The sequence below is a fragment of the Myotis daubentonii genome, chromosome 18, assembly GCF_963259705.1.
Source record: "Myotis daubentonii chromosome 18, mMyoDau2.1, whole genome shotgun sequence".
NCBI classification, from domain to species: domain Eukaryota; kingdom Metazoa; phylum Chordata; class Mammalia; order Chiroptera; family Vespertilionidae; genus Myotis; species Myotis daubentonii.
Genome location: NC_081857.1, coordinates 5,417,051 through 5,431,492, shown reverse-complemented (window position 1 = coordinate 5,431,492; position 14,442 = coordinate 5,417,051). Strand labels below are relative to the sequence as shown.

Sequence of the window (14,442 nt, the reverse complement as noted above, 5' to 3'; positions counted from 1 at the left end):
TTGAACATTGACCTATGAACCAGGAGGTCATGGTTCAATTCCCTGTCAGAGCACATGAGCACATGCCGGGGTTGTGGGCTCGATCCCCAGTGTGAGGTGTGCAGGAGGCAGCCGATCAATGATTCTCTCTCATCATTGATGTTTCTATCCCTCTTGCCCTCTCCTTTCCTCTCTGAAATCAATAAAACATTGAAAGAAATATTTATTATGTACCTAATGATAGAATCTAATGCAATAAGTATACAAAGTAGAAGACAAGGCTTTGGACTTTGAGAAGTCTACTACTAATTTGAGGGGGAAAGCTTTTACATCGTTGAGGGCAGAAACCATGCCTGGTTTTACTAATTCTATAGCTATCATTGAGTGCCTAATACGTGGCAGACCTGATACTTTGCAGACCTGATACTTTGAACTGTGATGGACACATAGGGACTCCAGAAAGTACTTTCAGATTGGCTGATAGCAAGAAACTTTTGGAGAACAAGTGTAAGGCAGCATATAACTAAGCCTGAGAATGTATCCTACTTGCTGGGTGGTAACTGAGTCTTCAGATTTCAGGAGCCATCAGAGGGGGCTGAGGTCAATTTGAGAAGTCTTCTCCATTGTCTACTTAGACTTGTGGGATCCGAGGAAGAGGTCCTGACTGAGGGTATGTTCGTCTGGATTGCTCTAAATTGATTTTCTTTGGAAACATTGGCTGCACAGGGAGGCAACAGGAGGAGCACTGAACTGGAAATGTAGACAACTTAGATTCCTGAATTTTCTCTCTAGCCACATAATATATGAAGTAAGGTTATAAAATGATTCATGTTCACTATACACCAAAGCCTTCCATTGGCCTCTTCCATCTTATCCAAGTATCATGTCTTGTTACCAAACAAGTCCTCTGTTCATTCCTCCAAAATATTTGCTTTGTCCCAGGCTATGACACATTGAAAGAGGATGTTGAAGGTTTTGGAGTGGAGAACCCTCAGCGTTGGGATGCTCTTGTCCAGTTTCTAGGGACCACCTCCTTTTGCCTGGGTTGCTTCAGAACTGGTACCAGCTGCAAAGGGCTGTAGAAATCGATTTCCCAGAGCTCTTTGAAGGGCCCTGCTTTGAGGAGGCCCTCCTCAACCCCCCAAACTAGAGTTAGCCTCCTGCCATATATTCCTATACTACCCTGTACTTCCTTAATGTTAACACATCATATTTTATTGCAATTATGGGCTTAATTTCTCCACTTAATGAAGGGAAATAAGGGCAGTCAAATTCAGAAAAGGCAGGAAGTCCTTGTTTGTCTTTTGTTGCTGTTGTTTATTTGTTTATTCATTTATTCAAATGTATCTTTATTGTTAAAAGTATTGCACATGTCCCCCTTTTTCCTCATTGACCCCCTCCAACCCCACCCCCCAGGCCTTCACAAGTTTCTTTGGCTAAGGTTGTGGGAGACCCAAAGGGACTTAGTGTCGTTGGAAAACTGACGTCAGTAGAGACCTTTCATGTTATAAACCGAGCAGCTGGTACGTGGTAAGAATTTTCAATTTTTCTGACCTTGCCTGAATCATTCAGGAAGCCACAAGTGAGAGGTCTTCACCCTATTTGCTGCCATCAAGGCCCAGTGGATAGCCCCACCCCACCCCGCCTTGTCTGGTTTCTCTTGTTTTTTCCTGAGGAGCCACCATTTCCAATACTGTCTTCCTGATATTGCACGATGTTCCCTTCTGCACCTGTGCTTCACTTCTTCCAGGCGACCCACCGATGAGGGAGTCAGCAATGAAGACTCTTGACAGACCAAACCAAAGCACCACATTCTTTGCCTGGAACTATTTTATACTTCCTTGGGGACTTGCAAGGAACAAGTGACAGAGTCAGACGGATCAGAGGAAAAGTCTTCAGGGCCTGAGGAGAGTTTGTAAAACTTGCCCCAAATCCTAGAAGTGTATGACATTTGTTTATCTCTTTCTTTTCATTCACTTTTTATTTGCATCTGTTTTCCTCCCACTTTCTCCCCTCCTGCTTTTCCATCTGTTTCTCTCTTCTTTGTAATCTTTCTACTTGCTCTTTCTCTTTCCTTCTCCCATTGTTCTTCCCCACCACCGTCCTTGCTCGTAATGGCTGCCTTTTATTCAGTTCTTATGTACTGAGCACTATGCTAAGTGCCTTGTATTCACCACCCCATAATACTCTGCGAGCTAAATAATATTATACCCATTTTGCAGGTGATAGAATTGAGGCACAAATCCATTAACTCCTCCAAGCTCAGCAGATAATAGAGATTTGAGCTCCAATTAGCTAACCCCCAAGCCATCTTCTCTTAACCGATACATGGTCTATTTTTCTCCATTTCGAACTCTCCCTTGTCTTTTACCTCTTTTTGTTCCTTCTCATGCTCTTCCTCATCCCTACATCTCTCCCTCCCCTTCTCTTACTCACCACATCCCGGTCCCCACACTTGTGTGCCTGACCCTGAAGGTGCTGAACACTGCGCACGTGCCCAGAAGAGATGACAGACCATTTAAACTCTTATCTAATCAGGCATTTTCCTTCTGAGCAAACGCTTCACATTTTCCCACATTGTCTGATCAAAACCAGAGGAAAGGCCTCCAGACCTGGCTGGGTCTTTGATATGGAGGGAAGAGAGATAAGGCCCTTTCTGCTCACTCATGGATTCCCTCATTCCCAGAGGCGCTGTGTACTCTAGGGTTGGGGAACGTGAAGGGACGGAAGAGGTATTGGTAGAACTCTGTCAAGGAATCAGTTCAGGAGCCAAAGAAACCTGGGCCATGAAATGTGGCACTTCCACCCCCTCCTTCCTCATATGTATAAAGAATGGTCAGGTCGGAACCAGGGCATACTGGCAGCAAAAATGTGACAGTCAAGGTTTGAGCTTGACAATCTTTAATGCCCCATCAGAACCTGAGGTTTTGTGATTCTAAGAATATTCAGCCCTCTCCCCCCCCCCCAATCCCCCCGCCCGTCCTCCCCTCACATTCTTTTCTTTTTGTCATTCTGTTGATTAGAATTGGTTAGAAGCTTGCCCTGGCTGGCATGGCTCAGTTGGTTGAACATCATCCCATGCACCAAAAGGCCACCAGTTTGATTCCTGGTCAGGGCATATATCCATATCTACGTTGTGGGTTCAATTCCTGACCAGAGTACATGTGGGAGTCAACTGGTCCATGTTTCTCTCTCACATCAACATTTCTCTCTCTCTCTCTCTCTCTCTCTCTCTCTCCCCCCTTCCTCTCTTTAAAAATATTTTTTAAATCAATATATATACATATATATATATATATATATATATATATATATATATATACACACACATACTAGGGGCCCGGTGCACGAAATTCGTGCACTGGGTGTGTGTGTGGGGGAGTGTTCCTCAGCCCAGCCTGCCCCCTCTCACATACTGGTAGCCCTCAGGCGTTGACCCCCAAAACCCTCCAATCGCAGGATCGGCCCCTTGCCCAGGCCTGATGCCTCTGGCCTAGGCGTCCAGCCCGGGCAGCGGGGACCCGCAGCTGCAGCGGCCCCGCGATCGTGGGCTTTGCTTTAGGCCCAGGCAAGGGACCCCTAGCTCCTGGGACTGCCAGCTTCGACCATGCCCAGCTCCCATCGCTGGCTCCACCCCTACTTCCTGCTATCACTGGCCAGGGCGGAAAAGGCACCTGATGCTCCGATCATGGCTTGGGGGCAGGGCAAAGGCGGCCCCAGGGCCGCCTTTGCCCTGCCCCCCAGCTCTTAGCTCCCCCCTGGGTTTCCGATCACTGTCAGTGGCAGGGGGCTTCTTCCTGCTTTCCCTTTCGCCTCCCTGCATTGTGCCTACATATGCAAATTAACCGCCATCTTGTTGGCAGTTAACTGACAATCTTAGTTGGCAGTTAATTTGCATATAGCCCTGATTAGCCAATGAAAAGGGTAGCTCGTACGCCAATTACCATTTTTCTCTTTTATTAGTGTTGAGATATATATATATATATATATATATATATATATATATATATATATATATATATATATATTTGATTAGAAACTTAAGCCAGGAGGACATTCATTGCTCATCAATAAGAATTCTAGAGGTAGGAGACTCAAGAGTTTCAGAGGCCTCAGGGCACTATATGCTATTTCTGAGAGCCTCTGGGCAACTTCAGGCATCTTGGCTCACACGGCCCTGTCCACGGGCAGGAAGGGGTCGGGGAAGGGCGGACTTCAACAGAGGCTCCCTCCATTTACTGAGGGCTGGAAAAACATTTCCTAGAGCACTCCCTCCACATGAGTCTCTCCCCATACCTCAGTGACCTGACCTAGCTGCAGTGGAGACTGAAAAAGTGACATCTGCCCTTTCACCCTACTAATGGGACCCAGGAAAGGAAGGAATAGGGACTTAGATTGCCACTGGGTAGGAAACACCAGTGCTGGACACCCCTTTCTTCATTCACTCAACAAAGATACACTAAGCACCCACTCTAGGCCAGGCTCTGGGTCAGGTGATGATGATACAGAGGAAAAGACGGTTCCTGGTCTCCATGAGCTCTGACTAGAAGAACACAGTTGGGCAAAGGATTACAAAACAAGATGGCAAGTGTAGGGGAGGAGTGAGCGTTCCCAGGGCCACCACAGGAGCTGAAGAGGCTCAGCCTGAGAGAGCAGAGAGGGCTGGAAGAAGCCATGCCTGGGTCAATTTTGAAGGGTAGATGGGATTCAGCTGGGCTTGAGGGGGCCTGTAGGAGGTGGTTTGGAGGAGGACATCTGGAAATCTTCCAGACTTGGCATGGTTGGATAAAGGGAACTAAAGGGGACAGGCAGGAAATGAGGCTGAGGAGCAGGCAGGGGCCTAATGAGGGAAGGTTTTGTATGGGACATAAGGGATTGGGGCATTTAGTCTGGATGTGAGAGCGAGCAGGTCTGTGATGGAAACCTCCTGTATGTATGCAGAAGGCCAAGCCAAGCTGTACAGCTGCAATGGCGCTGAGGTGCAGGAGATCCACATTGCCCACTGCTTGCAGCTAGGGGGACCTGAGCACTCATCTGTGATACCTCACCCGGTGCGACCAAAGACTTTTTATTTGCCAGCCCCAATACACCTGGTCCATACTGGATGGTTCTGATGATTAGAGAATGCTTCCCGAGGGGCCACATTTGGCACTCACTCTTTCCTCCTCCACCCAGTTCTGCCCTCTGGAGACATAAAATGTTTGTTTCCCACCTAACAGCCGTTCAAGCACATGGGACATTTGTGGTATTTCAACATACCACATTATTGGGTACACAGGCCCTCATCCTGCCTGACTATGCCAACTATTGGGTCCAAGCCCCTCTGCCAGGGACTGGACCTCCTTAGATGCCGGGTGGTAGATGGAGAAGGTATAAGAAGCCGTGAATATATAAGAGTCTTTATTGTAGGCTAAATAGCCATTGCTAACAAGGAGCCCTTAGACAAAACAGTTCTTCAAAGTAGAGTCCCATAAAGGCAGGCAGCTGCACACTGACTGGTTAATAAATGCATCTTTCCCATAAAGTGGCCTCCCACATAGGAGCTATACAGGAGCTATTATTAGAGCTACAGCCTCCGACATAGGGGCCCATCTAGGAGCCTCACATAGTAGCAGCCGCATGCTGACGGCTGGTCAGTGGCAACTTATATACAAGCTCAAACAAGCTTAAACAAAAGAGGCTTCATGCCAAATGGTGACCTCAGTAGTATTTGGGCTACAGAAGGGTATGCTTGCACGGTGCATAGATTGCTGCATCCTTGCTTTTGCACCTGCATAGAGCAATTTCACCTTGAACATTCTGGTTAAGATTCCCACGCTCAGAGTGGCCTTGAACATCCAGCGTACTCTGAAAAGGGCCCCTACCCTCCAATTGGCCTTGAGCACCCGGGGCACTCTGACAGGGTTCCCACACACATACCCTTTCATTTAATCCTCAAAACCCCCCGGTGTGGCTCATCCCATCCCCATTTCACAGACAAGGAACAGACTCAGTGAGTTTGTGCCAAGTCACATTTGCAGATTTGCAAGACTCCAGGTCTGATTTTTGGCCAGACTGCCTCAGAATCACCCAGTCTGCTTATTGCAAATCCAGATTGGGGGTGGGGGAGGGCACTCCAGACCCACTGAAGTAGAACCTCTGGGGGTAAGAACATTGTAACACACATCTCAGTTCATTTCTAGATCCATTAAAGTGTGGGAACCATGCTCTAGGCTTGCTAATATAACCACTTCTAATCTCTCTCTGTGTGTTTTTGCTGGGGGATGTGGGGGAGAAGAGAGCTCTTTAGCTGAATCTGATGTATTAGTTGCACTTTCTTAGAGCACACACTGGTGTGAATCTGGCATCCCAGGGCAGGACTGGAGCTCCCAGGCCTTGGCAGCAGCACCCCACTCCCTTTCTCCCCCTATTTGCAGGTGTCTGCCCGCTGCTGAGCCGCGATGGGCGACTGGAGCTTCCTGGGGGAGTTCCTGGAGGAGGTGCACAAGCACTCCACAGTGATCGGCAAGGTCTGGCTCACGGTGCTCTTCATCTTCCGCATGCTGGTGCTGGGCACGGCCGCCGAGTCCTCCTGGGGCGACGAGCAGGCGGACTTCCAGTGCGACACCATGCAGCCCGGCTGCGAGAACGTCTGCTACGACCAGGCCTTCCCCATCTCGCACATCCGCTACTGGGTGCTGCAGATCATCTTCGTGTCCACGCCGTCGCTGGTGTACATGGGCCACGCCATGCACACGGTGCGCATGCAGGAGAAGCGCCGGCTGCGCGAGGCCGCCCAGAGGGCCGGGGAGGGCCAGGGCGCCGGCTCCTACGGCTTCCCGGCGGCCGAGAAGACGGAGCTGTCCTGCTGGGAGGAAGCCAACGGCAAGATCGTCCTCCGGGGCACCCTGCTCAACACCTACGTGTGCAGCATCCTGATCCGCACCACCATGGAGGTGGCCTTCATCGTGGGCCAGTACCTGCTCTACGGCATCTTCCTGGACACGCTGCACGTCTGCCGCCGCAGCCCCTGCCCCCACCCCGTCAACTGCTACGTGTCGCGGCCCACGGAGAAGAACGTCTTCATCGTCTTCATGCTGGCGGTGGCCGGCCTGTCCCTCTTCCTCAGCCTGGCCGAGCTCTACCACCTGGGCTGGAAGAAGCTGCGGCCGCGGCTCGCCCGGCCAGGGCAGGGCAGGGCTGAGTGTCAGCTGCCCGGCCCCTCCACGGGCGCCGCCCCGGGCTGCACGCCGCCCCCCGACTTCAGCCAGTGCCTGGAGAACGGTCCTGGGGGCAAGTTCTTCAACCCGTTCAGCAACAGGATGGCCTCCCAGCAAAACACGGACAACCTGGCCACCGAGCAGGTGCGCGGCCAGGAGCAGATGCCCGGGGAGGGTTTCATTCACATCCGCTATGCCCAGAAGCCGGAGGTGCCCAATGGCGTCTCCCCAGGGCACGGCCTCCCCCAGGGCTACCAGAGGGACAAGCGCCGACTGAGCAAGGCCAGCAGCAAGGCCAGGTCCGATGACCTCTCAGTGTGACCCTCCGGTGGGGGGGGACTAGGACCAGGTGGGGACCAAGGAGGCTCAGAGGAGGAAGAGGGGTTCCTGCCGACCCCACCTGTCTTGTTCTCAGCACCGCTCTGCTCCTTGGGGGCCAGTGCTGTCGGAGATCTAGCCAGGCCTCTGTCTCTCCCCCACCCTCTACCCAGTGCACTCAGTGAAGACTCTCAGGTTACTCGCTCAACAGGGGAGAGCAAGGGAAGGGACCAAGGCAAAATCTGGCCTGGGAGGGGTAGCCAGAGAGAGGGGATAATTCTCTCCATACCAGCCATGTGCCAGAGGGTTCTCCGAGTCTCTATGGCGCCTGTGAACTGGGTATCCTTCCTCCTGCAAGGAAGACCCCAGAGCTCCTAGCCGGTAAAGAGCATGAGCCAAGGAACTTGCACGAGGTGTGCTCTGGAGCCTGTGGTGTCCATGGGCCAAGCCTTGCAGGCAGCGAGGTTGCCTTGGGCCGCCCTTGGCTGCCGCTGCCTCTACCCAGCCTCACCTAAAAAGAGGTCCTTGGAGCTTGACCAGCAGCCTCGACTTTACAAGTGCCTTGGTATGCACGCCTGGCAAAGGTCCCGCCTTTACTCTGCCAGGGGGTGCACGCAGGCCAGGGAGTGCACGCATCCAGGGGGTGCGCGTGCCCCTCGGGAGCCACTGTGCGCAGACTCCCTGGAATTCCTGCCACCACCTGTCCTGTAGCTCTTTACAGTTCAGCCCGATGACAGATACCATGCCTTCCTGGCCTCCCGTGGCTGTTCACCCAGTGCTCCCCGACAGGCCTCACCAGCCAGGAGACCCAAGAAGCCATCGTCCTCTCTCAGATCCTGACCAGATCACCAGCCACGGAAGCCAGTGGAATTTCCCCAGGTCTTATTAAAACAACAAGAACATTGTGCTTCTCAGAGTCCCCTTGGGGAAAAAAAGCAAGTCTGCTGTGAAGACGAAAATTAAAAGAGGAGAGAAAATACTGGAAAATGATTTTTTTTCTTCCTATTTATTTCCCTCGCTGACTGCCAATTAGGGTGCCGAGAAGAGGTCTGATGACAGCGATGGAAGCCCCCAGCTCCTTCTCCCCGAGGGCATAGACATGTAGGGGAAACGCCAGCTCTCTTGGCGGGTTCTCCTGTAAGAGCACAGAGCTCCCTGCGGCTCCCTGGTGCTCCTAATGAAGCTGCCAGGAGGGGACTTCAGAAAAGCCCGCTTTGCCCAGGGACTGGCCTGGACTCTCCATTCAGCCCATGCATAATGGGTTGCCATTTTGGATGAAGGTAAAGGATGCTCAGAATTGGATTCTGAGATGTATAGAGAAATGGTTACTTTTAAAAATGCGTGTGTGGGGGTGAGGGGGGAACGCGCACACACACGCGCCTGCTGATGGGGTGGGTGAAGGGAACAGGAGATCTGAAATAAGGAAAGGAAACCTTAGAGAATCTTGTGTCTTTCTGCCTGCCCCTCTGATGCCTCACAGAGGGGCTGAGCCTCACTGTTTTCAGGATTGTCAGCCCAAAGGGACGGGCGTAAGAGGTGGGACAGAGGAGGGTGTGGGCTCAGAGGGAAGCTGAGCCTCTAGCCCACCTGCCCATCTCCTGGCCCCTCTGCTGGCATTTGGAGGGGATTGGTGGGTGGAAAGAAGGCTGATGGTAGAGGGAACTGACTGGGACACCCTCTTATCTGTTGTCTGGAGCTGGCCTTAAGACTCTGCAAAGCAAAGCACTAAAGACTCCCTCTCCTTCCATCTCCGAGATCTTCGTTTTGTGAAATGAGTGTTCTTGAATTAGAAACGCCGTGAGACCAGTTTTTGATGATGGGCCTTTCCGGAAGGAAAAAGAAAATATTATGTGTAGTTTGTCTTAATAAAGTCTGGCTCTATGTTTCTCTCTCCTTGTGTCTCTTCCATGCTGTGACTACAAGGATGGCAGTCTTGGTGGGGGAGGGGAGCAGATGGGCCCCACTCATCAGCCAGTCAGTAAAGCAACGAGCTTTAGAGTCAGACATGCAAGGGTGGAAGTCCCAGCTGCTGACTTACAGCTGGAGTCCAGCTACGTGATCTTGGACACTTGGTTTCCCCACCTGTAAACTGAACCCAGTCATATCTACCTCACAGGGTTGTTCAATGAGAATCGTCACAAGGAATTCAGCAGAGTGCCTGGGAAACAACGGTCTGTCATTAGACGGCAATTGTTGGCATGGCTGCTGTCGTTGCCTTTAGTATTTTTGTTATTATGTTGAGTCTATCATATTTGAAAATCTGCTGTGTTGAGATGATTCCAGGACTTCCCTTTGTGGACCCCACAATCTGCCTAAGGTGGTCAAATGAACCCCCATAGAGGAAACAATTAGAAAGAATTACATGCGAATTCATTTATTGTTAATCTAAGAACCACAAGGCTCCAAAAAATGATACAGATGGAGAAACTACATAGACGGGGAGAGACCTTCCCTGGGCCTTCAAGAGTAGCTAAGGCTTTAGAGAAGTGAAAACCTCACGGGTGACTGTGAGGTAGGACTTGGTAACCCCTTTTACTGACATGGAAACTGAGGGTTAAGATTCTTGGTAGCGGGGCAGCTTCTCATGGCCTTTCTGATTGAGGTCTTATCTTTATGAAGGAGGAGAAACGACTCTTGCTCCAAAAGGGTCAAGGAACCACCCTGCCCTTCACATGGGCGCCATTTCCCAGAGGAAGAAACAGAGGCTGGGAAAAACGCATAGAAGTGCTGCCTGAACCGTCAGTCAGTCTTGTTTATCGGGGAAGGAAAGCTGTTTTGAAAAGGGCTGCAGAGAGAGCAGAGAGCACACCTTGTGACACCTTGTTGAGACTCGGGTGCCGTGGCCTCTGTCCAAGGGCCAGGCGCCCGCCCAGAGGTGCTGCGTAGTCCAGCTGGAAAAAGCATCTGGACCCTTTTTTATCTCCCAGGAAAAGAAAGAAGTGCATCTCATGGTTTTATAAACATAGCTGTTAACACTTAACAGTTTATATTACACCCAGACTGCAAACACCAAGGGACTTGTTTTATAGCAAGATTTCAAGCTCATGTATCTACTCTCATTTCCTCTTTCCTCCCCTCCCTCCCCAACGGTTCACCAATGAAGATGGTAATCTGGATAATAATATAGCGAACACACTAAATTGGAGGCTCCTTTCCTTCATTTCCTTCCTCCAGTGCCAGATAAGACCAGAATGCCTACACTGGTGTTTTATTCCGACGGCGAAAGTGTTGAGGTGGTTAAACTGTTAATAACACTTCTATAAAGAATCATACTAGGAGTGAGTTTCAGATTTCTTCCTAAAAGCAAATCTTGAGAAAAAACAAAAGAACGAAGGCACTAGGCACCTTGCAGGGGTCTTGAAGGGCTGCGTTCATGGATGTGGAGACAAAGAGAACAGCTGGGCTGGAAGGAGCTGCTGCAGATCAGCTGCCCACTTCCCAATCCTTAGTAGATCCTGGGAGCCCCCATCTTCGGCCGGCGTATTGGCCCTTGACATTGAGCAGAATTTACAAATAATAGGTAAACAGAGCCCTAACCGGTTTGGTTCAGTGGATAGAGCGTCAACCTGTGGACTGAAGGGTCCCAGGTTCGATTCCGGTCAAGGGCATGTACCTTGGTTGCAGGCATATTCCCAGTAGGGGATGTGCAGGAGGCATCTGATCGATGTTTCTCTCTCATCGATGTTTCTAATTCTCTAGCCTTCTCCCTTCCTTACTGTAAAAAATCAATAAAATATATTTTAAAAATATATGTAAATAGAATAGGATCAGGGGTTTCACTTTTGTTGGTCACCTAATGGGTAACAGAAATGGGGATAGTCTATACATTTGTTTATTATCATTTCAGTTGGAAAAGAGAAAGACGTTCATTCAGCAAACATTTGTTGAGCACTACGTTGGGCCAGGCACTGTCTTAGGCTTTAGGAATACGGTTTTATAAAACAGATATGGTTCCTGCCTCCTGGAGCTTACAGTGTAACGGGGGAGTCACAGTACCCCGAGTAAACAAACAAAATTACACATTGTGGTTGAGTGTCAAGAAGGAGACAGATAGGGGGCTGGCAAAGGTGGGGAGGAAGCTTTCTCAGAGGGGTGGGCAGTACGTCCTGTCGGAGGAGGTAACATTGATGCCGAGATCTGCCTGTGAGAAGAAACCAGGTATGATGTGTAGGAGAAGAACCCCGATCCCTTCCCGGAAACCCCAGAACACAGCTGTCCCTCACCTCCGTCTGGTCCAACATTTTTGAAAGACACAGAATTCAAGCAGCACCTAGGTAACACCTAGAACAACACTGCTTGGCACCAACTGTTACAAAACACACACACTCTTTCAGCAAAAGCCTTAGGGGAGAGAGACATTGTTTTACTCAAAGAAGCGAAAGGAGCATATAACAGGTGTTGTTTAAAAATAGTACAGGTTATATGTTAAGGTTCTAAAAAGCCCTGCGTGGTGTTGTAACTATCATTTTCAGTACAGATTTCTGTAGCAGCCGGGGGCCTTGTAAACTAGGCTGTCCTCTGCAGTTCAGGCTGACAGGCCGAGACTGGCCACATGGGTGGGGCTAGAGCCAGCAGGCGTGTTCCAGGAGAGCCGTGGGTCAGAGGAGACTGGCCACATGGGTGGGGCCAGAGCCAGCGGGCGTGTTCTAGGAGAGCCGTGGGTCAGAGGAGCCGAACCGGCAAGCAGTCTCCCTGGTTGGTGTGGCTCAGTTGGTTGGGCATCTGAAAGGCTGTGGGCTCCACTCTCACACTGATGTTTTTCTCTCTCTATAAATCAATGAAAAATCTTTTTTAAAATGGTTAAAATGGCAAATGTTTTTAAAAAGCAAGAAGTCAAGAGCACAGAGAAGGCGGGGGAAGGACAGAGGGGAGCACTCAGCAGGGAAGCCGGGCCACAGAAGTTGTGCAGGACACAGGGAGGCAGGCGCGTGGGGAACATGCTCAGCTGGAGGCAGGGCCACTGCCCCTGCTCTGTGCCTGGAGCTGGGCCTCCAGGAGGGCGTGGGACGCGGGGAAGCAGAGCTCCACCCTGGGGCTGGGCACTGGGCAGAGCCCCAGGAGGAAGTCTTAGGCAGAGGACAAGGTAGAGACCCATTCAGCATTCCACTGAGGTGCTGAGAGTTATTGCTGACAGTATTCATGATGTAATAGATGCCTTCAACGCTCAAACCAAAGGAATGACCAAGCATGAGACGCCCGGGCAACGCCTCAAGCATGGTGAGAGGGGAGATGGTTTGGTGTGGGACCTTTGAAAGCACCCCAGTTGGCCCTCACCTCCTTCACCCACACGCAGGGCCAGCACAACCTGGGGGTCATGGCTTGGAAACAAGGCGTAAGTTCCCTCTGTCCCTTCAGCTTAGCTGACTTTTCTATCACCCTGATCAAGGCCCTTGTGACGGGGCACATGGTCTTCCCAACAGAGGCTTCCTCAGACAGGAACCTAAGGCCCTGCCCGAACCGGGTCAGGAGAGCTCGTCGCCTGGGCAGCGCCCCTGGTCAGCGCTGAGTCCCCTCGGGTCCAACCAGCAGCAGGCACCAGGGCGTGCGGAAGCTGTTCCCCGTCCTCCCGGGCCTTTTCTCTGAATGGGCTGAAATAGAACTGGGACGGGTTTAGACTTACAAATGCTTGGGGTACAGTTGCACATATGGATGCCAGTGGAACAACCTGTATAGAGTGTGTGGGCTGGGGAAAAGTCAATTAAAACCCTCCCACAGCCCTGCTGGCGGGGCTCAGTGGTTGAGCATCAGCCGATGAACCAGGAGGTCACGGTTTGATTTCCGGTCAGGGCACATGCTGGGTTGGGGGCTCCATCCCAGGGTAGAGCATGTAGGAGGCAGCTGATCAGTGATTCTCTCTCATCATTGATGTTTCTCTCTCTCTCTCCCTCTCCCTTCCTCTCTGAGATCAATAATAAAAATATATTTTTAAAAACCCACATATTTTGGTAATAATTATAAAACAAGCTTGCATTTGTTCAGCGCTGTTTTCTAGGTGTTTTCCTAAGAGATTTTATTTTTATTTTTAAACAGATTTTATGAATTACTGTTTCATCCTTATAGTAATCCTGTGAGGCCACGTGACCGCACTTTACAGAAAAGGAGACAGAAGGATTCAGTGACTGCGTAGCTAGTAGGTGGCAGAACTGGGATTCAGACGCCATCGCGCTGTCTGCAGCAGGCTTCCCTCGAGTGCTTACCGCAGAGTCTTAAAAGGCAAGATACAGAATAGTATGTCCGCCCTGATGACAATGCGGACAGGCAGGCACTTGTAAGAACAGAGACCTGAAAGGAAGAAAGGTGAAGCGATTGTGCCAGAGGGTGGGTCTGTGGGGTGCTGTAATTCCGCTTATTTTCTAAACTAGGTTAATGTTATGTCTTTTGTCATTAAATATATATGTATTCAACCTTTGGGCTAAATTTGATGTTCCCCTGGGGCACTGCCAGGAGCTGCCACTCCTCTCTGCCGCTGCACTCATGCCTGGGAACATTCTTTGCTTGGGCTCGGGCTGCCCCCCTTAAATGGAATAAGGTTAGCGCCTGCCGGGGTCTGACTGTGACCGCAGACGGCCTGCCAGCTGTACCTCTGGACATGCCGGGCATTGGAGCGAGTGTGGGGAGCAGGCCCGCACCCATGAGCTCTTGCAGGTGGTGAGTGTGGAGGGGCCAGGCCCCGGGGGGTGTGGGAAGGTATCGGTGAGAGAGGAGTCTCCCTCAGATGCTCAGAGGGGAGCGGGAACGATGCCACATCACAAGGGAAAGCTCAGTGTGTGAGAGAGAAACAGCACTGAGGCTTCTCAGAAGGGCCCAGGGAGGGGAAAGCCCAGGAGAGCTCACAGCTTAGGTAGCACCTGAAGTGGGCTGTGAAAGGTGAATAATATTTTATTATAGAGAGAGGAGGAGACTTTCTAGTGAGAGGAAATAGCACGCATTCCAGCAAAAGCCAGCA

General features: G+C 50.7%; 1 protein-coding gene across 4 annotated transcripts in view; it reads left to right on the top strand.

Moving 5' to 3' along the window:
- The window catches only part of GJA5 (gap junction protein alpha 5), a 47,332-nt gene extending 37,955 nt beyond the window's left edge, over positions 1 to 9,377 (top strand). For 2 of the 4 annotated variants that reach the window (XM_059673248.1, XM_059673247.1), the window contains exons 2-3: positions 1,730 to 1,921; positions 6,396 to 9,377. In XM_059673248.1, the coding sequence (XP_059529231.1) occupies positions 6,420 to 7,499 (1,080 nt within the window). In that variant the 5' untranslated portion in view covers positions 1,730 to 1,921; positions 6,396 to 6,419 and the 3' untranslated portion in view covers positions 7,500 to 9,377. The remainder of the gene's footprint in view (positions 1 to 1,729; positions 1,922 to 6,395) is intronic. The other 2 variants (XM_059673249.1, XM_059673250.1) reach the window with 1 other exon arrangement.
- Positions 9,378 to 14,442: the final 5,065 nt, after the last annotated feature.